A 23,999-nucleotide genomic window follows, 5' to 3' on the forward strand; every position below is an offset into this window, starting at 1 on the left:
TGTCCGCTTGTAACAGGCAGTCGTCCAGGTATGGATAAATTTGGGTTCCCTGTACTCTGCAGTGAGCGATTACTGATGCCAGGCATTTTGTGAATACTCTGGGCGCAGTAGATAAGCCAAAGGGCAATGCTGAGAATTGATAATGCTCTGATCCTGCAAGAAATCTGAGGTATCTTCTGCAATTTGGTCGAATGGGGACGTGCAGGTATGCCTCCTTGAGATCTAGAGTTACCAGCCAACACTCCTTGCCCAGCATGGGAAGAAGTTGCTGTAGGGTCAGCATTTTGAATTTTGGGACAATGATGTATGTGTTTAAGATGGACAGGTCGAGAATAGGTCTCCAACTTTTCTCTTTTCTTGGCACTAGGAAGAGTCTGGAGTAGAATCCTTTGCCCTGTTCTGTTATTGGTACTCTTTCCACAGCTCTCATCTTTGTTAATTCCGCTATCTGCTGCAGAGCTTCTATTTTTTGATTTGGAGGCAGGTTTGGCATTCCTCTTTTTACTGGTAAGGTGTGGAAGTGGAACCGGTAGCCTTGGTCTATGGTTTGCAAAATCCACTTGTCTTTTGTGATATAGTGCCAATTTTTCGAAAATAAGGCTAACTTTCCGCCTAATGGTGCTGCTATTTGCTCCCTAGTAGGTGGAGTCAGAGCCAAGTCACTGTGATTGTCCTGTTGCAGTGGCAGTGGTTGTGTCTGTGCCTCGGTTATTGCCTTGCCACTGTCGTCCTCTGTAGGCACCTCCTCTGGATTGATTTCTGCCTCTAGAGCGTCTATTCCTGCCCCTTTGGGATCTTGTGGAGTCAGGAAAGGACCAATTTTTGGCAGGCCAGTTCCTGCTAAACCTTAGGGGCTGAACCTGTAAGAAATCTTTAACTGTTTGTACAGATTTTGCCTTTTCTTCCATTTTCTTCATTACCTGCTGGGCAGGTGTACCAAATAGACTGGCCTTATCCATAGGAGCATCTAATAGCTTTGCTTTAACATGATCCGGTAAGACCTGTTCTTTCAACCATGCATGCCTTCTTATCACTGTGCCAGTCATGGCTGATCTAAATGAAGCCTCCAGTGCAGCATAGCCACATTTTAAGGAATGGTTACTAGCCTGTTGGATGTTATTCACCATTTCTAATACATATTTCTCATCTAAAGATTCATCAGAGGACAGTTTTTTAGTTAACTGATCAAGCATAAACTCTTGGTATTGGATCATATGAAACTGACAGTTTAAAGCTCTAGCTGAGAGAGTAGCAGAGGTGTAAACTTTTTCCCCCCATCTCTCTAAGGACCTGGATTCCCTTTCAGAAGGAATTGGGTTTTTTGCTGTGGTCGAGGCTACTGCCTTAGGCCCCTGGGATATAGTTTCGGGGTCTGCAAGAGGGGCCTTGTATAGGTGGTGATGAGTGTCTGGCACCCTGTAAAATCTATCTGGTTTGGCAGGGGCTGGAGATAAAGAATCAGGAGCAGTGCAGACATCATTAAATGCATCATCCACAACAGGCAGTACAGGAGGTATAGCTAAGGGCCTATGTTGTGGTAAGTGCAGAAAAGTCCTAAGCCTTTTCCTTGAATCTGAGAAATCTTGTCCCTGCCATTGGAATTGTTCTCTCATGGCATGTAAGGTTTCCCCAAAGGAAAATTCCTCTGGTGGAGAGGCAGCTGGAATGGATTCTTCAGCATCGGAATCTTCATAAGTAGAAAAAGGAGCCTCTGGCTGGTCTGTAATATCTGAGTCATCTGCAGAATCATCAGAGGACACTGGCTTGGGGGGCTCTGCTCTAGGTCTCTTTTCTGGGGGCTGAGAGGCCCTGTCTGGGTGAGATTGGGATCCCCTAATTAAGGATATTAAATCTTCTGCCAGAGTAAGCATTTGTGAACTAGAAGTGGGCCTGTGTGAGGGGGGCTTAACAGGCACTGATTTAGCAGATTTGGCTGCTTTAGCCCTGGCAAAGGCCTTAATAGACATGGCTGCAGGAGGCCTAGCAGCACCACGTGCTGGGGTAGAGACATCCAAAGGGATGGTGTCTGATAAATCACTAGGAACCACAGTTGTAGGCAAACTTTCTGAGGCCGATTCAAGTAAGGTAGCAGGAGCCTCAGTAGTAGTCATGGATTCGGCTGAAGATTGACCAGTTTTCTCGGTTTCGGCCGAAACCGAGACACTTGCGGCTTGCTTAACCGTGGTTTCGGCCGAAACCGCGGACCGCGGGTGTCGGTCTTTTTCTTTGCGTTTTTTAACAATTTGGGTAGTCGGAGGATCCGACGGCATAATGTATGCAAAATCTGAGCCGAAAAACTGTTCAGCAAACTCCGACCGACGCCTAAGCGTTCGTCAGTTGAAGGAAGCACAGGCCGAACAGGCTGCTACGTCGTGGTCTGGGCCTAAGCAAGGCAGACAGTAAGAGTGGAAATCTTTATGAGGTATTTCTTTCCCACAAGTTAAACAGTTATTCACTTTTTCTGACATCGGCTGAGGCAAGAAAGAGTCCCCAACGGGGTACTTAGCTTTTTAGAAGTCTTCGAAGTAGTATTCTGTAGTAGTAATCTCTGGATCTGACCGACCGGCACTTGCGAACAGCTTCTGCTTCGGGCGCCACGCGGCAAGAAAGACTGAGGAAAATGGCGTCGGCTGATGCCTTTATACCCGAAGACCAGCAGAGATGACGTCGGGTGAAGTGCGACATCAGCCGAAGCCGGACCCAGACTTTGGAATCCAGCCGACCGAAGGGCTGCCTGACGACAGGACAACCCATTTGTTATGACTGCAGATGCATCCATGAAGGACATCTGGCAATTTAGTGCCCTCATAGCTAGAGTGGCTGAGGTGTACACCTTTTTCCTCCACCTGTCTAGTGCTCTGGAGTCCCTTTCAGAGGGTATAGGATTTTTTGCCATAGAAGCCTTAGCCCCTTTGGGACTCTGGGAGATGGTCTCTGGATCAGCAACAGGACTTTTATAAAGAAATTTGTGGGAATCTGGCACTCTGTAGTATCTATCAGGTTTGGCTGGAGCAGGAGGCAGAGAATCTGGGTTCAAACTGGATTCTAAGTAAACATCATCCACAATGTCTAAAACTGGAGGGATGGCAAGTGGTCTGTGCTGGGGGAGTAAAAGAAACTCTCTGAGCCTTTTCTTTGAGTCAGAGTAGTCTTGACCTTCCCAGTGAAAATGTTCCCTCATAATGTGTAATGTTTCCCCAAAGGAGTAGTCCTCAGGAGGAGAAGCTGAGGGAACAGAATCCTCAGCATCAGAATCTTCATAAGGGGAGAAGGAGTAATCTTGGTCCTCAGAGGAGCCTGAGGAAATAGACACTTGTTCAGAGGAGGCATAATCTTCCTCTTGTCTAGGCCTTTTGTCGGGAGGGGGTTGGGAACCCCTGATTAAAGAGATCAAATCTTCAGCCATTTTGAGAATCTGTTTCTTAGGCATGGGGCCTTGAACAGGGGACTGAAGTGCAGTCTTTTTAGGTTTAATAGGAGTCTTAGTCTTAGGATAAGTTTTTATGGTGAGCGTAGTCGGTCTGAAGACGCCTTCAGAAACCGAAGGTGTTTCTGCAACAAAGACATCTTTTTCAGCAGTGTCGTCGGTAGGGGCTAAACAAAATGGCTGCGTTGGCCTAGTACTTTCCACCAAAAGTTCTGCAGCGGCCTCGGGTTCCAGGTCTGCGGTAGTCAGGGGCTGCGTCGGAGCCTCACTGAAGTGAACTGGAGACCGGATCAGCCGAGGCCTCAGAGTCTGGCTTGGGTCTAGGCTGCCTGTCCTTATACTTGCGTTTTTTGTGCACGCCGGTAGTCGGTTGCTCCGACGGCATAGTGTAGTTAAATTTTCTACCGAAGTAGTGTCGTGCGAAATCAAAGCATCTTTTGATAGTAAGCGTATTAAACCTAGCACAAAAACGACTAGTGACGTCATGGTCTGGGCCTAGGCAAGGTATGCAGTAAGTATGAAAATCCTTATGAGGTATTTGCTTCCCACAAGAAATACAATTGTTAACTTTTTCTGACATCAGTCTGAGGCAAGAAAAGTTTCCCCAACGGGGTACTTAGCTTTATCGAAGACTTCAGATCTGAAATTCGACTTCGAAAATCGCAGGAGTTGGCCGTCCGGCACTTGCGAACTGCTTCTGCTTCGGGCACCGCGCGGTAAGAAAGACTGAAGAAAATGGCGTTGGATGCATTATATATACCCCTGGCGCACTGACGCCAGGGAAGAAGTGACAGCAACCGACGCCGGACCAAGACTTTGGAATTCCAGCCGACTGCGGGACCGCCTGACGACAGGATAACCCAAGTGTGATGACTGCAGCAGGGTAACACGATGAACATCACATATTGCAAAATGTAGCTCTTGTGTCTTGATTAAATAAAGTTCTAAACTCATTTTCACAAACATCAATAAATGCTTGTATAATAGGATGAGGCAGAGGTTTTAAGTCAACTATACTCATATTATTGGCAGTAAACAGTGTTTTTAAAGTCAAACTTCTGACTAGTAGTTTCAGATCTTTGAGCATTTCAGCTTGATCTACTCGTTTAGCAGGTATAAATGACAACCCTTTATTCAATAATGCAAGCTCCTGATGGTTGTGAATTATTAGTTCTCTTGCAAAGAAGATGCAGTAGTAGTAATATTATTATATTATTTGCCTCTGTAAAAGCCGGTGATTTGCATGATATGTAAGATACGGGTTTAGGCCCTGATACATCTCTTTTGCCACAAAAAATTGCTACTACCACATCATCTTTGCAAGAGATAGCTAATAATTCACAACCATCAGGAGCTTGCATAGTAAACAACAGTGTTAATGTAGCATTACCATCCACTTCGCAGACCATTTTAGATGGTCAAGAGGCTACAACAATTTTCTTTTATTGAACAAACCAACAACATTTTCATTATCAAATCCACTCCCAATAAGAAACAGGTCAAGGAGCACAGGGAGAAAAGGAAGACTGTAACGGCAACAGAGTACGGACAGGATACAGCAAACTGTCAAGAAACGACACTTCTAAACACAGGTTTAGTAATTAATATTTCTTCCTTTTTATTGACAGAAGAACAAATTTCATTATTGAATAAAGGGTTGTCATTTATACCTGCTAAACAAGCAGATCAAGCTGAAATGCTCAAAGATCTGAAACTACTAGGCAGAAGTTTGACTTAAAAAAACACTATTTACTGCCAACATGAGTACAGTTGACTTAAAAAAAAAAAAAAAAAAAAAGCACTTTTGTACCTCTGCCTCATCCTACTATACAAGCATTTATTGATGTTTGTGAAAATGAGTTTAGAACTTTACTTAATCAAAGCACAAGAGCTACATTTTGCAAGATGTTTTCTGAGGATTATACAGCACTAAATGAACTTAAAAATATGCATTCATTGGAGGTTAGACCTGCTGACAAGGGAGGGGACATTGTTGTCCTTGATAGAGAAATGCATCTTAATCAGATGAGACTGCTTTTATATGATGAGAATGTTTATCAATGCATTCCTAAGATTGTTGTGAATGGTATAATGGAAAAGGTTTCTTTTCTAGTCTTTGATCTTCTTATGACTAATCTTATTGATGAAAATATCTTTAAGTTTAATGATGACCATCCACTCATCCCAACGATATATGGTTTACCCAAAATTCATAAAAATATGGTAAACCCCCTCCTATGCAACCTATAGTGTCTGGGACAGGGTGGTGTACATAGAGCCACTGTCGATCTGGATAGAGAAAACTTTACATCCTTTATTGGATCAATGTAACAGTGTCCGGAGAGACACCTAGTCTTTTTTAGAGAGGTTACATGATAGAGTGTAGATGTTTTTTATGTTTCTGTAACACTTGACATTGAATCTTTATTTACAGTCATCCGCAATGACTAGGGAATTGACATTAGAAAATTTTTTAACAGAAAGACATTTTACGAATGATCAGATTACACTTGCATGCTCATTGTTGGAAATTGTTTTGGAGAACAATGTTTGTATATTTGAACATGAGCTCTTTCTCCAGAAAGTTGGCGTCTATGGGCACTGCCTGTGCGAATAGCTACGCCAACGTAGCTCTAGCATAATGGGAGTAAATGTATCTTAACAGATAGGAATGCATATTTTAAACATATATGGTATGTTCGCTTTGTAGATGATATGTTTATGTTATGGCAAGGTAATGTAGATGAGCTAAAGAGGTTTGCAGAGTTTATGCATAGTACAACCAACTTCTTAAGATTTACATACAAGTATTCCGCTTACGAAATTGATATTTTGGATGGACAACTTAAGAAAGCTGGTCTAGCACATCTTTCTACTAGCATATATAGGAAACCCACAAGAAAAAATGCTCTTGCATGCACCCCAGACATACAGCTCGTAATACGTTAAAGGGACAAGTACATCGAGTCTTGAGATTACATAATAACGATTGAGATGCACATGCTGCTCTTGCCTCCCTAAACACAATTTTTTGCAGAGAGGTTAGCATGAATCAGAGATAGATGCATCTATTACAGAAGCCTGGACACATAGGCATGATAGATCCAGACCTCATTTTAGACATACACCAAATACTAGTACCACTAATAAACAACAGGACTCTACAAAAGATACTTTTAGGATTTCATTGCAATATTGCAGTGATATAAATACATTTTGTAACATTATCAAGAATAATTGGAAAATACTAAATGGCATACCAGAGCTTAAGAATAAAATTGGTGATATACCTTCTCTCTCTTTTAGGAACAGATCTTTAAAACAACATTTGTGTTACAGATCGCATACATACACAGCAGGTAACATATCCACCAGAAAAGGTACCTTCCCTTACAAAGGTTGCTCAGCATGTAAATACATTTTCACTGGTCAATCTTACACACACCCTGAACTGGGTTTTGTTATAAAGTTAGATTATGCTGATTGTAAAACTGCTAATTGTCATTTATTTTACTTTCTGTCAGACCTGCCATGCCTTCTATATAGGCAAAACGAACAGATCCCTTAAAGACAAAAATCTTGAAAATCAAAGGGAAATTAAAAACAAAAAGGAAAATAATGCATTAGCCACAGACATTTTACATTACGATACTGGACATGGTTTTTTTTGTATTACAGGTTTTAAATACAAACCTGAGGGGTGGGGACCAGATGAATTGCACTGAAACAGCTGAGCAGAAATGGATTTTATTACTTAATGCAGAAAGACTACCAGGTTTAAATGGTGCTTTTTCATTAAAACCATTTTTAAAAGGACGCCCTTTGAAAATTAAATATTTCATAAAGTTAGATAATGATTTTTGATTCACAATTTTTTTGTATGTTATGTTGCATCTGTTTTTTTAATATGTCATGTGTTATTTTATTCATTAGATCATGTGACTTACAATTCCTATTTAAGTGTTAATGTATTCATTTTATTTTGTCTGATGAAGCTGTGTGTTCACTGTAAAAGTGCTTACCCTTTGTTGTGCATATTTCATTAAAGAGTTATTCATTTTAGCCTTGTAGGCTCAGTACTTTTATTTTCATTTCTCAGTTTTTAAATTTATTGTACCGCTCTGAACTCTGCATCTGTTTGTTGTTGCTTGAATCATTTTGTAATCCATGACCACACAAAGGAAGGCACTAGGCATCCAGCCTAAGCGCCATAAGGAGTGGAGGCAAACATTTTAGAACAGAATGAAAAAAGCAATAGCAGAAATTTTAACCACCATAATTCAAACGTATCCAAAGGATAAACTAGACTTGTAACTCAAATGTATCAAACAATCGTAAGTGATAATTCAATAAAAGTGTTAAAAAAAGAGGACGGGAAACTCACGGAAATGTTGTCACACTGCATTAAAATTCTGGAGAAGTTGATAAATGGATACACAGTAGTATAAAGTCAGATGGGAGATGAGCAGTTTGGATTCCAAATCAGGATTCAGCACAACTGACCTGCTGTTTACAGTGAAACAGACAGTTGAGAAGAAGTTAGAGATGAGGGAAGAGTCCAACTGGGCCTTCCTAGACTTGGAGAAAGCATATGACAAGATCCCAAGAAAGTTGATTTTGGCAGTACTGAGGTGGTTCACATTCCCAGCAACACTGACATAATTACTGCAGGCTACATACAAGGACCCAATGACTCGTGTACGAACAGTGTCTGGTCTTACACAGGGGTTCTCAGTGCAAGTGGATCTACATCAGGGTTCAGCTCTGAGCCCACTGCTATTCATACAGGTGATGGACTACATTAGCAAGCAGTTGGGGATAGATCAACAAAGTTGCTGGATGAAGAAATGTGGCTTTACAGGCAGACCCTAGGCAAGAACTTCAACAAAGGATAGGGGAATGGAATGCAAAACTGAAGGAACATGGGATGAAACTAAGCACAGATAAGACAGTTGAAATATCAGTGAATTGCAAGCAGTACTATTGTATGGTACAGAAACCTGGACAGTAAAGCAGAGCAGATGAGGAAGCTAGAGGTGATGTAAATTAAGAGCCTGAGACAGATGGTAGGAAGCACACTGTAGGACAAAGAAAGGAGGACATGACAGCAGAAGCCAAAGTAGCTCCAACTGCAGAAAAGATCAAAGAACAGATTACAGTGGTTTGGGCACATGTGATAAAAAACAGAAGACAGACAAAAACAAAGAAAGGAGGACATGACAGCAGAAGCCAAAGTAGCTCCAACTGCAGAAAAGATCAAAGAACAGATTACAGTGGTTTGGGCACATGTGATAAAAAACAGAAGACAGACAATCTGTTGAAGATTTGAGACAGAAAGAAAGTAAAGGGAAATGTGTGCACCCAGCAAAGAGGTGAATGGACTGTGTGAGAGAAGATCTGCGATAGTCAGGCATGACCGTTTAAATCAAGAGTGTAGAACTAAATTGAGAGATGGCGACAGTTAACACACTGACCCCATGTAGGAAAAAAATGGGGAAAAAGGGGGTTGATGATGAAGTCGTCCAAGGAAAAAATGCATCAAATAGGACACCTCTTAGCCGGTGTTGAAACAAGTGACCGTTTTTAATGGTGGCTAATGAGATATGGGACAAGGAGCACAAGGAATCGTGGGAGGGAAGAAATTAAAGGAGCTCAAGACAGAGCACTAGCAGATGGAAAAACAAAAAAGCCAAACTTTCCTTGTGGTGATGACAGCACAAAGCAAATGGCCAGATCAGAAATCAACAAGAGGTTCCAAATCCCAACATCTGGATCAGATGGACAGATGAAATACTAATGTAGTTGATGCTTTCAATTGTAAACATTTTGTTTAGAAAACAAAATTCCCTTGTTTGAGGTATAAATTAAGAACATGAAGCTATTTCCACCAGCATAAAAACGGGAATTATATTTTAATACACATATGATCAGTACATTTTTTTTTATTTCCCCAGCAGCCAAGATCACAACAGTATACAAGGTATTTTATACCCAAACTTCATACTGTTACAGTATAAATTCCAGGATAAGTTAGTCAAGAAAAAGCACTCCTGTTACTTTACTAATCATTACCAAAAAAGTACAGTTTTGTAACTACCATAAATGTAGATGTTCGAGTGCTAATACAGCTGCAGTCATAACAGATGGGTTCTCCTGCCATCAGGCGGGTCCTCGGTCGGCCGAATTCCAAAGTCTAGGTCCGGCGTCAGTTGTCGTCGCTTTCTTTCCTGAAATCAGTGCGACAGGGGTATATAAGACACAGCCGACACCATTTTCTTCAGTCTTTCTTGCCCCAGATGTCAGGTGCCCCCAGAAGGAAGGCAAAATATATATATATATATATATATATATATATATATATATATATATATATATGTAAAATCATGCATTGCAATATAATCAAAAACCAGTAGTTGCAAGCAAATACACCATAGAAGGATAACCCAATCAAGTTGTGAGATGAGGAGTTAGCCACTAGGTCTGTACCCAGAGGGGAAGGAGGGAGGGAAACCTGGACTGCAGCTGTATTAGCACTCGAACATCTACATTTATGGTAGGTACAAAACTGTACTATGTTCGTGCATACAGCTGCAGTCATAACACATGGGTAGAATCCCAAAGCTACGCACAGGGTGGTAGGCACTAGGTGGAACTGGGAGGAGCCAGAATGCCCTGCAACACAGCAGTGGCAAAGCCTGCTCCAGTTTTGGAGTATAAAGGTAGGTGGTAGTGTTTAGTGAAGGTATGCACAGAACTCCAAGTGGCTGCCTCCAAAATATCTTTGGTAGGGACTCCTCTGAGGAAGGCTGCAGAGGTAGCTGTGGCCCTTGTGGAGTGGGATCTGATGCCTACAGGTACAGATTTACCATGAAAGGAGTAACAAAACCGTATGCAATGGCCTATCCATTTTGAAATAGTCTGTCTGGAAATTGGCTTCCCTTGAGCTCCTACAGCATAGGACACAGAGAGTTGTTCCGATTTCCTGAAAGGCTTTGTTCTGTCCAAATAGTATTGGCTTCCCTTGAGCTCCTACAGCATAGGACACAGAGAGTTGTTCCGATTTCCTGAAAGGCTTTGTTCTGTCCAAATAGTAACGTAGCTGTCTATGGATGTCTAAGGAATGTAGCAGCCTTTCCCCTTTGTTTTGAGGATTGGGGTAAAAGGTAGGTAGGTGTATGGCCTGATTTAAAGCTACCCTGGATACTACCTTAGGCATAAATGACGGGTTGGTTCGTAGGGAAACCCTGTCCTGATGGAAGATGAGAAAGGGCTGCACAGCCATGAGGGCTTGTAGTTCCGAAACCCTACGAGCTGAGGTAATGGCCAGAAGGAAAGCTGTTTTCCAGGACAAATATTGCTAATCTGTTGAGGCAGCTGGTTCAAAGGGAGGCAATGTTAATTTTTCTAGAATGTAATTAAGATCCCAGGGCTGGTATTGGTTGTTTCCTTGGAGGTCTTATATTCTTAGCCCCTCTGAGGAACTGTCTTAAGAGTGGGTGGGAGAATAATGGTGGATCAGTGTTATATTCAGCAGAAATGACTGAGGCATGGATTTTGATGGAGGAAAATGAAAATCCACTGTTCAACAGCTCAGCTAGATACTGTAATATCTGAGGTAAAATCAGTTTTCTAGGATCCTGGCCTTTTTTCTCATTCCAAGCGCAAAACTGTTTCCATTTTGCGGAGTAAGCCTTTCTAGTAGATGGCCTTCTGGCCTCCAAAATGACATCCTGCACCTCCTTGGAGAGTAGGGTCTGTTGTGGTGTTAAGGAATTTTCCATGCAGCCAGATTGAGTGTTTTCAGCTGACTGTGAAGAGTTTTGCAGCTGTGCTGAGTCAGTAGAAGAGGCATTAGAGGTAGGGTCCAGGGAGAAGAATGTGTTAGGCTCCTCAGGAGTGGATACCAGTGTTGCCTTGGCAAGTCTGGAGCGATCAGTATCATCTTCGGTCTGTCTGCTCTTGCTTTCAAGAGCACCTTGGGCAGAAGAGGCAAAGGTGGGAAGGCGTAAACTGTCCGTGCTGCCCAACTGAAAGAAAGGGCGTCCACTCTCCAGGCCTTTGAATGGAATGTCCTTGAGCAGAATTTTGTCAATTGAGGATTCCTGTGGGAGGCAAAGAGATCTATGTCTGGCTTTCCCCATGCTTGGATTATCTTTGTAAACACTTGAGGATGCAACTTCCATTCGTGCAGGTCTGTCATATTTCTGCTTAGATTGTCTGCCAGCGTGTTTTCCAAACCTGGCAGGTACTGTGCTTGAAGTTCGATTTGCCATTCCAGAGCCAAGTTCCAAAGTGACATGGCCAGCCTGCACAGGGCGTATGAATGTGTTCCTCCTTGTTTGTTTATGTACCACATTACTGTGGTGTTGTCTGTTCTTATCAATAATTGCCCTGGATGCAGGAGGTCCTTGAAAGCTGTAATTGCATTTATCACTGCTAGCATTTCCTTTTGATTGATGTGAAGGTGCATTTCCTTTTGGGACCATTTGCCCTGAATGCACCTGTCTGTCATGTGTGCCCCCCAGGCGTAGTCTGAAGCGTCTGTTGTGATGACTTGATTTGCTTGAGGCTTGCAGAATGGTAGACCTGTGTTTGGCATGCTTGGGCCCACCATAGAAATTCCTTTTGCAAACATGGGATTAGTGGTATTATTGTTTCCAAACTGTGGCTGTGTTGAGACCATAGTTTTTTTAGGTACCATTGAAGTTTCCTCATATGCAACTTTGCACATGGGATTAGAAGAATGCAAGATGCCATGAAGCCCAGAGCTTGCAGGAATTTCCTTGCAGTTAGCCTGGTACAATATGCTAGTCTTTTGAAGTACTGAGTTAGTTGCCCCTGTTTTTCTGGCATAAGATAGGCCATCTGGGTGTTTGTGTCCAAGTTGGCACCCAGGAAAATTATTTTCCGAGATGGTGTTGGCCTGGATTTCTCTTTGTTGACTGTGTATCCCAGAGAATTCAATAACCGTGTTACATAAGCCAGATGTTCCAGAAGTATGTGCTTGCTGTCCGCTTGGATCAGACAATCGTCCAAATAAGGGTAAATTTGTATCCCTTGAAGTCTGCAGTAGGCAATTACTGATGCCAGGCATTTCGTGAATACTCTGGGCACAGTAGATAAGCCAAAGGGCAATGCAGAGAATTGATAGTGGATTGAACCTGCAAGAAATCTGAGGTATCTTCTGCAGTTTTGTCTGATTGGGACATGCAAGTATGCCTCCTTGAGGTCCAATGTTACCAGCCAAGACTCCTTGCCCAGCATGGGAAGAAGCTGCTGTAAGGTGAGCATCTTGAATTTTGGTACGAGTAGAAATGTGTTTAGGATGGATAAGTCCAAAATGGGTCTCCAATCGGTTCCTTTCCTTGGTACCAGGAATAGTCTGGAATAAAAACCTTGACCTTGTTCGTGAGTAGGTACCTCTTGAATAGCTTTCATGTCCATGAGCTTTGAAATTTGTATTTGAGCCTCTGCCCTTTGATTGTGTGGCAGGTTCGGCATGCCTCTCATTTTTGGAAGAGTGTGAAAATGAAATCTGTAGCCTCTGTTTATAATGGCCAGGATCCATTTGTCTGTTGTGATATGTCAAGTTTTTGAAAATAATGCCAGTTTTCCTCCCAAGGGTGCTGCCAGCTGAGACTTGCTTGGCATGCAAAGGGGAAAGTCATTGGGTTTGTTTCCTGTATTGTTGTGCACTGTCTTCGCCACCTCTTGGTGCTGGAGTTTGCCATTGTCTGCCTCTATATGATCCTTGATTGTCCTCTGCCCCTTGTGCGCCTGTATCTACCTCTTTGGGGCTTGTCCGTGGCTGGAAAGGACCAGTTTTTTGAAGGCCAATTTCTGCTAAAACGTGGTGGTTGTACCTGTAGAAAAGCTTTGACAGTTTGCATAGATTTAGCTTTTTCTTCCATTTTCCGTAGCATCTCCTCAGCATTAGTACCAAATACATCCTTTTGTAAAGGAGCATCTAGTAGTTTAGCTTTAACATGATCAGGCAAGGTTTGTTCCCTAAGCCAGGCATGTCTACGAATGACTGATCCTGTAACAGCAGCTCTACTTGAGGCCTCTAGAGCATCATAGCCACACTGGAAGGTGTGTTTACCCACTTGTTCTGCACTATGCATCATATCCTGCAACTCCTTCAAATCTGGTTGTTCAGGTTGTGACATTTTATTCCTTAATTGTGATAACAGAAACTGCTGATATTTAAGCATATGGAACTGACAATTTAAGGCCCTCATGGCTAGGGTGGCCGAGGTATATACCTTTTTTCCCCACCTTTCTAAGGATCTAGACTCTCTTTCGTAAGGTAATGGATTCTTAGCAGTAGAGGCCTTCATTCCCTTGGGGCCTTGAGAAATGGTTTCAGGGTCAGCATTATGGCTTTTGTAAAGAAATTGGTGTGAGTTAGGAACTCTGTAGTACCTATCAGGCTTGACTGGGGCAGGAGGCAGGGAATCCGGATTAAGGCAAGCCTCCGAGTAAACATAATCAAGTATGTCCAAGACAGGAGGTATCGCCAGAGGTCTGTGCTGAGGTAGCAAAAGAAATTCCCTACGTCTTTTCTTGGAATCTGAAAAATCTTGGCCTTCCCAATGGAAGTGTTCCCTCAAGGTATGCAAGGTTTCCCCGAAAGAAAAATCCTCTGGGGGAGATACAGAAGGAATGGACTGCTCTGCATCAGAATCTTCAAAAGGAGAGTACGAGTGTTCCTCTTCATCAGAATGTTCTGAAATAATGGAGCCCTGGTCAGAAGAGGGAGAATCTTCTTCCACTCTGGGTCTCTTGTCCGGAGGGGGTTGGGAACCCCTGATAAGAGTAATTAAATCCTCAGCCATTTTGAGCATCTGCTTTTTAGGCATGGGACCTGGAGATGGGCCCTGTGCAACAGGCCTCTTGGGATGTATGGCTGATTTGGACTTAGTAAAGGCCTTTATGGAAAAGGAAGATGAGGGTCTGAAGACACCATGGGTGGAAGTGGACCTGTCCACATTAAGAGGCTCAACACTCAGTGGCTTCGGTAGCTGTAGTCAGGGTATGGGCAGAGGTACCTGCGGTCTCGGTTACAAAAGACACCGCCAGAGAAGAGTCGTCGGTAGTCAGGGGCTGCGTAGGCGCCTCGCTGAGAACCGGACCACGTGTAGCCGGTTTTGGCGTGGTGTCGGTGGAGGCCGCGGACCTCACGTGTCGGTCTTTGTCCTTGCGTTTTTTTGGACAAAACGGTAGTCGGAGTCTCCGACGACATTTTATAATCAAAAGCTTTACCAAAAAAGTATTATCGTCGTTTTTTTTAATAGCATTATGTTAATTCTTAGAACTTGTTTTAACATGTTTTATGAAGAAAGACTTTGAAGTCTTTTTCTAATTATGTATTTTATTGTTTTTAGCACATTCAGGAATATTCATCCCTTAATGTTAAACCTATTCACTACTTGACATGGTGCACAGATTGGAATTTTTGGCAATATAGACATCTCTAGCTTCATGTAACCCATTTAACATATAAAATGCAATTACTATTTCAATTTTTAGGTCAGTGAAGGCTTTTATCTATTATCTAGTTCTATAATATATATATTTTTTATTTATTTTCCACATCTTTTTTCAAGAAATTTCCTAACCTGTACCTTTAATTCACTAATTTACCTTGTTAGCAAGCAGTCTTAATTAAGACCTTGATTACCACGATATATAAGAGGCATTGGTATATGGAATATTTGTATTACTTGATAAAGCTCAGGACTGCCTGAGCGAAAGCGCTTGTGTTCATCTTTGCTTCGTGAACTTTGTTTATTAAAGGATTTTTCCAGCTTATAACAAAGTGTTGTTTCCCACTTCCTTGGTCGTGGATTTTGGTTTTCTTGGGTTATTGTTGCCTTGGTTTTTGATTTTTACCAGAAAAGTGCTGGGCGAACTCCGCCCGACGCTTAATAGTGCGTTTATTGAAAGTAGCACAAAAGTGACAGCCCGAGACGTCGTGGTCTGGGCCTAAACAAGGTATACAGAGGGAATGGAAATCCTTATGCGGTATTTGCTTCCCACAAGAAATACAATTGTTAACTTTGTCTGACATCGGTCTGAGGCAAGAAAAGTTTCCCCAACGGGGTACTTAGCTTTAAAGAAGACTTCGGTTTCCAAATTTTCGTAATTTCAGGAGCTGGCCGACCGGCACTTGTGAACTACTTCTGCTTCGGGCACCGCGCGGCAAAAAATACTGAAGAAAATGGCGTCGGCTGTGTCTTATATACCCCTGTCGCACTGACGACAGGAAAGAAAGCGACGACAACCAACGCCGGACCTAGACTTTGGAATTCGGCCGACCGAGGACCCATCTGTTATGACTGCAGCTGTATGCACGATGAACATCAGCAATCACTGATGAAACCCCCCCCCCATCTCACATTTTAAATCCCTCTGCATGTTATAAAGAAAGTACAGTTGTGTACCTACCATAAATGTAGATGTTAGAGTGTATTCACTGTTGCAGTCATTACACTTGGGTTATCCTGCTGGCAGGCGACCCGCAGTCGGCCCGAGTCACAAAGTCTTGGTCCAGCATCGGTTTCCGTCGCCTCTTCCCTGACGTCAAGTGCACCAGGGGTATAAAAGTTGCAACCGATGCCATTTTCTTCAGTTTTTCTTGCCCCAGATGTCAGGTGCCCCCAGATAGGAAGGCTGGAAAGATAAAATTATGCCAAGAAACATACATATATTACTATAAACATTTCCTTCATCTACAAGCAAATACACCACATAGGTTGTATAGAGTTGAGAAGTACAGAAGAGTCCCAGTAATGAAAAAGGGGATGGTGGGTGGGTAATCTGGACTGCAACAGTGAATACACTCGAACATCTACATTTATGGCAGGTACACAACTGTACTACGTTCATCGTGTTTCTCTATTGCAGTCATTACACTTGGGTAGAATCCCAAAGCAGAGGTTGGGCAGGTGGGTCTAAATTGGATTTGGAGAGGCGACCAGGCCCTGCAGAACTGCAGTGGCAAAGCCAGCTCTGGATTTAGAGTAGAGAGAGTTAAGTGGTAGTGCTTGGTGAAAGTGTGCACTGAGCTACAGGTTGCAGCTTCTAATATGTCGTTGGTTGGTACTCCTCTGAGAAAAGCTGCTGAAGTGGCCGCTGCTCTGGTAGAATGAGGCCTAATGCCTTTATGCACTGATTTGCCATGCTGTGCATAACAGAAGCGGATGCAGTGGCCTATCCATTTTGAAATTGTCTGTTTTGTAATAGGCTTTTCTTGTGATCCTGGCAGCATAGTCTACAAACAGTTGCTCAGTTTTTCTGAAAGCTTTTGTTTTGTCCAGGTAAAATCGTAGCTGTGTGTATATACAAAGAGTGCAGTAGCTTCTCCCCTTTATTCTGGGGATTTGGGTAGAAAGTAGGCAAATGAATGGTTTGGTTCAAGGCCACATTGGAGACCACTTTTGGCATGAATGTTGGGTTTGTCCTAAGTGAGACCCTGTCCTGATGAAAAATGATGAAAGGTTCCACAGCCATAAATGCCTGTAACTCTGAAATTCTTCTTGCTGAAGTTATTGCTAGGAGCAGAGCAGTTTTCCATGATAAGAATTTTAGATCAGCTGTGCTGGCTGTTTCAAAAGGAGGCAGTGTGAGTTTTTCTAAAACAAAAATGAGATCCCAAGTTGGTACTGGTGCTCTCCTTGGAGGTCTTATATTTTTTGCCCCTCTGAGGTACTGTCGTAGTAGAGGATGTGAAAAAATAGGATGTTCCGTATTTTAATGAGCTGAAATGGCAGAGGCATGGATTTTAATTGATGAGAAAGATAGGCCTTTGTCCAGCATCTCAGTTAGGTATTGTAAAATCTGAGGTGTATTAGGGACAAGTGGTTCGAGCCCTTGTGCCTGGTTCCAAGCACAGAATCTCTTCCATTTTTCTGCATAAGATTTCCTAGTGCTGGGCCTCCTAGCTTCTAAAATAACATCCATAACAGCTTTAGAGAGAGGTGCAGTCTGAGTGACTACATTATCTGCCATGCTGCCAGATTTAAGGTTCTGAGTTGACTGTGCAGAATCAGTTTTGTTGAGTCAGAAGATGAGGAATTTGAGGTAGAGGCCAAGCTGGGCCCTTGAGACAAGCTCTTTAGGATTGGTTACCAGTGCTGGCGTGGCCAGTCTGGGACAATCAGGATCAGTTTTGGCCTTTGTCTGACTGAGTACCTTGGTAAGGAGATGCATCGGAGGGAAGGCATAGACTATCAGGCCTTTCCAGCTGAATGATAGAGCATCCACTTTCCATGCTTGAGAGTGATAAGTTCTTGTGCAGAATTTCTGTATTTGATAATTGTGAGGGGAGGCAAAAAGATCCATGTCTGGGCATCCCCGTTTCCTCGTTATCATGCTGAACACCTGTGGATTTAGTTTCCATTTGTGAGGGTCCATGAGATTTCTGCTTAGTCTGCCAGTGTATTTTTTTGTTCCTGGCAGGAATTGTGCCTGCAGATGTACTTGATAAGTCAGTGCTGTGTTCCACAAAGTCATGGCCTGCCTGCATAGGGGGTAGGAATCTGTGCCCCCTTGCTTGTTTATGTACCACATAACTGTGGTATTGTCCGTCTTTATTAATAGTTGCCCTGGATGTAGTAGGTCCTTGAAAGCTATCAGGGCATTCTGTACAACTAGCATCTCTTTCTGATTGATGTGAAGATGCATTTGTTTCTTGAGCCACGTGCCCTGAATACATTTTCCTGCCATATGTGCCCCCCAGACATAATCCGATGCATCCGTTATGGTCTGTCTGGCTGTGGGCAAAGTGAAAGGCTGTCCCTTGTTGTGGTGACAGGCCTGGGCCCACCATCAAAACTCCTGTTGTAGGCAGGGAATTAAAGTTATGATGGTCTCCAGGCTGTGACAATGCTGAGTCCAAACACTTTTTAGATACCATTGTAGTTTCCTCATATGCAGTTTTGCATACGGAATTAGTAGAATGCAGGATGCCATGAAGCCCAGGGCCTGCAGAATTTTTCTTGCAGGGAGCTGGGTTTTTGTTGCCATCATTTGAAAGTAATGAGTCAGTTGCCTTTGTTTGTCTGGTGTGAGATAAGTCATCTGGGTAGTTGTATTTAAGCTTGCACCCAGGAATATTATCTCGAGAGGGCACTAGTTTTGATTTATTTTCGTTTACTGTGTACCCTAGGCAAATTAGCAATCTTTTTACAAACGCCAGATGCTTTCGAAGAATGTCCTTGCTCTTGAATAAGGCAGTCGTCCAAGTAGGGATATATATTTGAATTTCTTTTTGTCTGCAAAATACAATTACTGGTGCCAGGCATTTTGTGAAGACCCTGGGCGCAGTAGATAAGCCAAAGGGCAGTGCAGAGAATTGGTAACGCATTGAGCCTGCTATGAATCAGAGGTATCTTCTGCAAGATTGTCTGATTGGGACATGCAGGTATGCCTCCTTGAGGTCCAACGTAACTAGCTAAGCCTTCTTGCCCAGCATGGGCAGAAGTTGATGTAGTGTTAACATTTTGAATTTTGGTACATCCAGGAAAGTGTTTAGGATTGACAGGTCCAGTATTGGTCTCCAGGCTTTGTCCTTTCTGGGTACTAAGAAAAGTCTTGAGTAAAATCCTTGTCCCTGTTCTTGCTGTGGAACTTTTTGAATAGCTCCCATGTCCAGAAGAGCAGCAATCTGTTTTTGTGCCTCTGCCCATTGGTTTTGTGGCAGGTCTGGCATACCTTTTGGTTTTGGAAGCATGTGGAAGTGGAACCTGTAACCCTGAGAAACAATATTCAACACCCATTGGTCCTGGGTGATCATGTGCCAATTTTTTGAGAAAAGTGCTAGCTTCCCCCCTAGGGGTGCTGTCAAAAGGTAAGTGCTTGGCATTTGCAGTGGGAAGTCATTGGGACTGTTTCCTATAAGGTTGTGATTAGTCTTCCCCTCCTTTGGGGGCTGAAGCACCCCATTGTTTAGGTCGGTAGGAGCCTTGGGGCTGAGATCTGCCTCTTGGGCATCTGTAGCTGCCTCTTTGTGGCCAGTCTGACACTGGAAAGAACCAATTTTTTGAAGGCCAGTTTCTGCTAAATCTAGGTGGTTGAACCTGTAAGAAATCTTTCACTGTCTGCATTGACTTTGCTTTACCCTCCATTTTCTTTCTTTAACACCTCTTCTGCCTTAACACCAAAGTATCATGCTGTAATGGAGCATCCAATAATTTTACTTTAACATGGTCAGGTAAACTTTGTTTTTTCAACCAAGCATGCCTACGAATAACAGAACCTGTAACACAGCCTCTAATGAATCAAAACCACATTGCAGAGTATGCTTTCCCACTTGTTCAACTGCATGCACTAAATCCTGCATTTCCTTACTGTCAGGACCTTCTGTAGTTGAAACCATTTTCTGTTTTAACAATGACATGAGGTACTGTCGGTATTTAACCATGTGAAACTGACAGTTTAAAGCTCTTACAGCTAAAGTAGCAGAAGTGTAAACTTTTTTCCCCCATCTGTCCAGAGCTCTGGAATCCCTATCCGAAGGGAAAGGATTTTTAACAGTGGAAGCCTTAACCCCTTTTGGACCCTGAGAAATTGTTTCTGGGTCTGCAGCAGGGTTTTTGTAAAGAAATTTATGAGAGTCAGGGACTCTGTAGTACCCATCTGGCTTGACTGGTGCAGGGGGTAAAGAATCAGGAGGCAGACTAGATTCAGAAAAAAACATCAACAATATCAAGCACAGGGGGGGATAGCCAGGGGCCTGTGCTGAGGCAATAAAAGGAAGTCTCTGAGCCTTTTATTGGATTCTGAATAATCCTGGCTCTCCCAATGGAAATGCTCCCTCATGGTGTGAAGGGTTTCCCCAAAAGAATAATCCTCAGGCGGAGAGGCTGAAGGTATGGACTCTTCTGCATCAGAGTCCTCATAGGGAGGGAGAAAATATCCCTGATCAGAAGAGGTGTCAGAGGAAATAGAAACCGGGTCAGAGGAATCATAATCAGCGTCTTGCCTAGGCCTTTTGTCAGGAGGGGGATGGGAACCCCCGATTAAAATAATTAGGTCTTCGGCCATTTTAAGCATCTGTTTCTTTGGCATGGATGACTGTTCTGGAGAATGCTGTACTTGTTTCCTTGTCTTTAATGGTGTTTTTGACTTTGCTGCTGTAGTGGGCTTAATTGTAAGCTGTGAAGGTCTGAAAACACCCTCAGAAGCCGATGCCTGCTCAGCGGCTCCGGACCCATCTGAGGGTATATTTTCTATAGGCCCAATACCTTGAGTTTCCACAGGCCTCAGTGTCTCCACGTGGCTGTCGGTTACAGCCTGTGGCTCTGAGACAGCGGGTGTCAGGGGCTGCGAAAGTGCCTCACTGAGAACCGGTGACTGGCCTAGAAGAGGATTCATCGGTTTTGGACCTCGGATGCCTGTCCTTTTCTTTGTCTTTGCGTTTTTTATAGATTCCGGTCGTCGGTTGTTCAGACGACATTATGTAGTTAAACCTTCGGCCAAAATAATGTAAAGCAAAATCAAACCGACGTTTAGTAGTGCGTTTATTGAATCTAGCACAAAACAGACAACTAGTGACGTCGTGGTCAGGGCCTAGGCAAGGAATACAGTAAGAGTGAAAGTCCTTATGAGGTATTTGCTTCCCACAAGGAATACAATTATTAACTTTTACTGACATCGGTCTGGAGCAAGAAAAAGTTTCACCAACGAGGTACTTAGCTTTATTGAAGACTTCGGTTCTGAAACTCAATTTTGAAAATCTCAGGAGTCGGCCGACTGGCACTTGTGAACTGCTTTTGATTCGGGCACCGCGCAAGAAAGACTTAAGAAAATGGCGTTGGTTGCAACTTTTACACCCCTGGCGCACAGACGTCAGGGAAGAGGCGACAGCAACAGACTCCAGACCAAGACTTTGGAACTCGGGCCGACTGTGGGTCGCCTGCCAGCAGGAAAACCCAAGTGTAATGACTGCAACAGTGAAACACTATGAACATCTACCTTACAATTTAATGTGCAGTTTACTTAAAGACATCTATTTTACAAAAACAAAAAAATTTTTTTTTTATTACAACTACATGTTGAATCACATCATTCTTAACATTGACAAATTAGAAATTACGTTTTAGAGTTCTTCCACCAATTGAGCACTGCAAACATCCAATCTTTTTTTATCCACTTCCTGCAGAAGCAGAGCTTTCGCATCTCAAATGCATCTTACAGAAATGACAACGCTTCTTTCAGTTATTTCCTACTTTCACATTACTGTTGGTCTTCATCCTCATCATTTTGACCACCCAACAACATTCTCAAGTTCAAATCCAAAGCATTCCTGATTCTTCCAGTCAGCTCATACGCTTTTTGTGTTCGGCAATCATTTTCCTTTGGAACACTGAAAAAGGTTTCCCTGACAAGTTCTCTATGGGCTCTGCATTTGTTAGAAGAAAAAGCAGCAGTGTCCCCTTCAGCTTGCTCACTCTTTGCTTTATAAACTTATTTCCTCCTCAGTCTGTTCTGCATTTGATTCTCCAGGTAAAAATGTTCTAATAACGTATCTTTATAGGAAATTGAATTTTAGGGATAAACTTGCTTCTCTTCTGCCTCATGTATGCTGGTACCCCACAATTTTAACATTTTTCTCTTCTGCAGTAATTCTGACAGAAGCAGTTCTTTGTACTGGTATGACTACACCTTTATTACTATAGGTCTTGGTTGCTTTTTGATATCCAGATTTGGAGTATACATGCAGCGTGACCTTTCAATTCACAAATTCAGCTGTGAAACAGTTCAGCTGCTTATTTGTACTTTTATAAAACTGATGCAATCCATTCCTTCCAGTTTCAATGGTACAGCAGAAAATCATTTTTGCTGCATGCTCTGTAGTCTAGCCAAAATTATTTTGTGAAAAAAATTCTTGAAATCTGTCCATGGCTCTAAGAGGCTTTACCTTCTTTGATCCTTGCTGCCATGGCTTTTTACAAATTCTACTAGGTTGAACTATGCTGAGCCTGCTTATTTTGCTTCTTGAAAAAAAGTTTTTTGAATTAGAAAGATTTTACTGATCTTAGAAAATAAGGGTTGAAAGACGTGGGTAGCCCCCTTCAATCAATTTCCCTCCATCAAATATTTTAATAACCTCAGCTGCAGAACAGCCAAACAGAACATCTTTGTCAAGGCAGAATTTAAAATATCAGCTTTAACATTTAGTTTGCTTTGAAAATGTAAGCAAGTAAATCTCATAACTGAACCAGGAGTAGCATTGGTTACATAAGCAGAATCATAAGAGCATAGGAGTGGTTACTTGAGAAGAACTGACAACCACGGAATTCAAAGATGTTTAACCTACCGTCTTTAGAGGTTAACAGTTAACTTTTCTCATGTTCTCCAAAGAACCAGTACACAATTTTAACATGCGAGCTTAGCAGTTTACAAATATGGAAGCTAAAGTCACAGAAGAATAAAACATCTATCAAAATGCTTCCCATCCTTGTCAGATGGAATTGGGCTAGCATTCACGATATGTTTAGCAGCAGACAGCTTTACTAGGAAATAACTGCAGGATCCGATTTGGGATTTTACAAAAAAATATGTGCATGCCTAAGGTACTTAGCGTAACCTAGCAGACATTTTAGGAGCAGGAGGTTGATAGGCAAACAACCTCTGAAGCTGATAAAACAGTAAGAACTGCTGCAGACAGAGGAAAATCCAGTTGCAACAAATAGCTCTGTACTCTTGCCCGACGATCACAAAGTCTCTTAATGCCAATGAGGAATACAGTCGAAACAGCCAAAATAAAAAGCACAGGCAATGCTGCAGTCCAATAACAAAACCAGAATAAAAATAAATCAATTTTACAATCCCTTTCTCAAAGGGCATGAATACCACAAAATGTTTACATACTGAATTTCGCTGCTACTATACATTTAACATGATGCAAATCAAATTACAGCCATGTTGACTTTATTTTATTTATTTATTTTATTTAACATTTGTTGACCGGGAATGTCCGACTAGGTTCCAGAGCCTGTTTTCAGCGGAGGCCTAGGGGGAAATGCTCCAGATGCTTTAAAGCTGAAGTTGCCTTCAGCACACACTAATTTGAAAAAATGAAGTTACAAAATCGTGTATGTACTCTCATACCAAACATATTAGCAAATCCTTCAGTACACACCTCATTAACAAGCAAAATTCCAAGCCACTTTTACAACACTTCATTAAATGACCATACAAAACCACAAGATTAGTGTCTCATATTCAAAATTAAATTGACAAATTTGTGCAACTTACTGTTGACTGCAATCCACTCATTAAGATCTTCACCATCCGGTAACATCACAGCCTGCCTAAGGTTCCCACTGCCTAGTGTTGCCTCTGCATGCTTCAACAGTTCATATTGATGAGACCCTTCTGGAATGTTCTTCTTTGGTTTGAAAGTTTTGGAAGATCGACTGCCACTTTTGGAAATAAAGAAAAGAATCATAAAGAGGGTCAGCAACATGTGGAAATCCCCCTCCATATTCCTCATTTTAAATTATTCATGCGAGTTAACAAGCACCCACTAAAAAGCAAATGCACAAAACTGATGCTAAAATGG

At 42.4% G+C, this 23,999-nt stretch overlaps 1 protein-coding gene across 1 annotated transcript in view; it reads right to left on the minus strand.

Annotated features, from left to right (window-relative positions):
• The window catches only part of LOC122811319 (MOB kinase activator 1A), a 782,470-nt gene that overhangs the window by 423,167 nt on the left and 335,304 nt on the right, over positions 1-23,999 (minus strand). Inside the window, exon 2 of the mRNA XM_044083085.1 lies at positions 23,693-23,859. Coding sequence (XP_043939020.1) covers positions 23,693-23,859 — 167 coding nt within the window. The remainder of the gene's footprint in view (positions 1-23,692; positions 23,860-23,999) is intronic.

This window comes from Protopterus annectens, chromosome 9.part0, assembly GCF_019279795.1.
Source record: "Protopterus annectens isolate FY-2018-M chromosome 9.part0, PAN1.0, whole genome shotgun sequence".
NCBI lineage: Eukaryota > Metazoa > Chordata > Ceratodontiformes > Protopteridae > Protopterus > Protopterus annectens.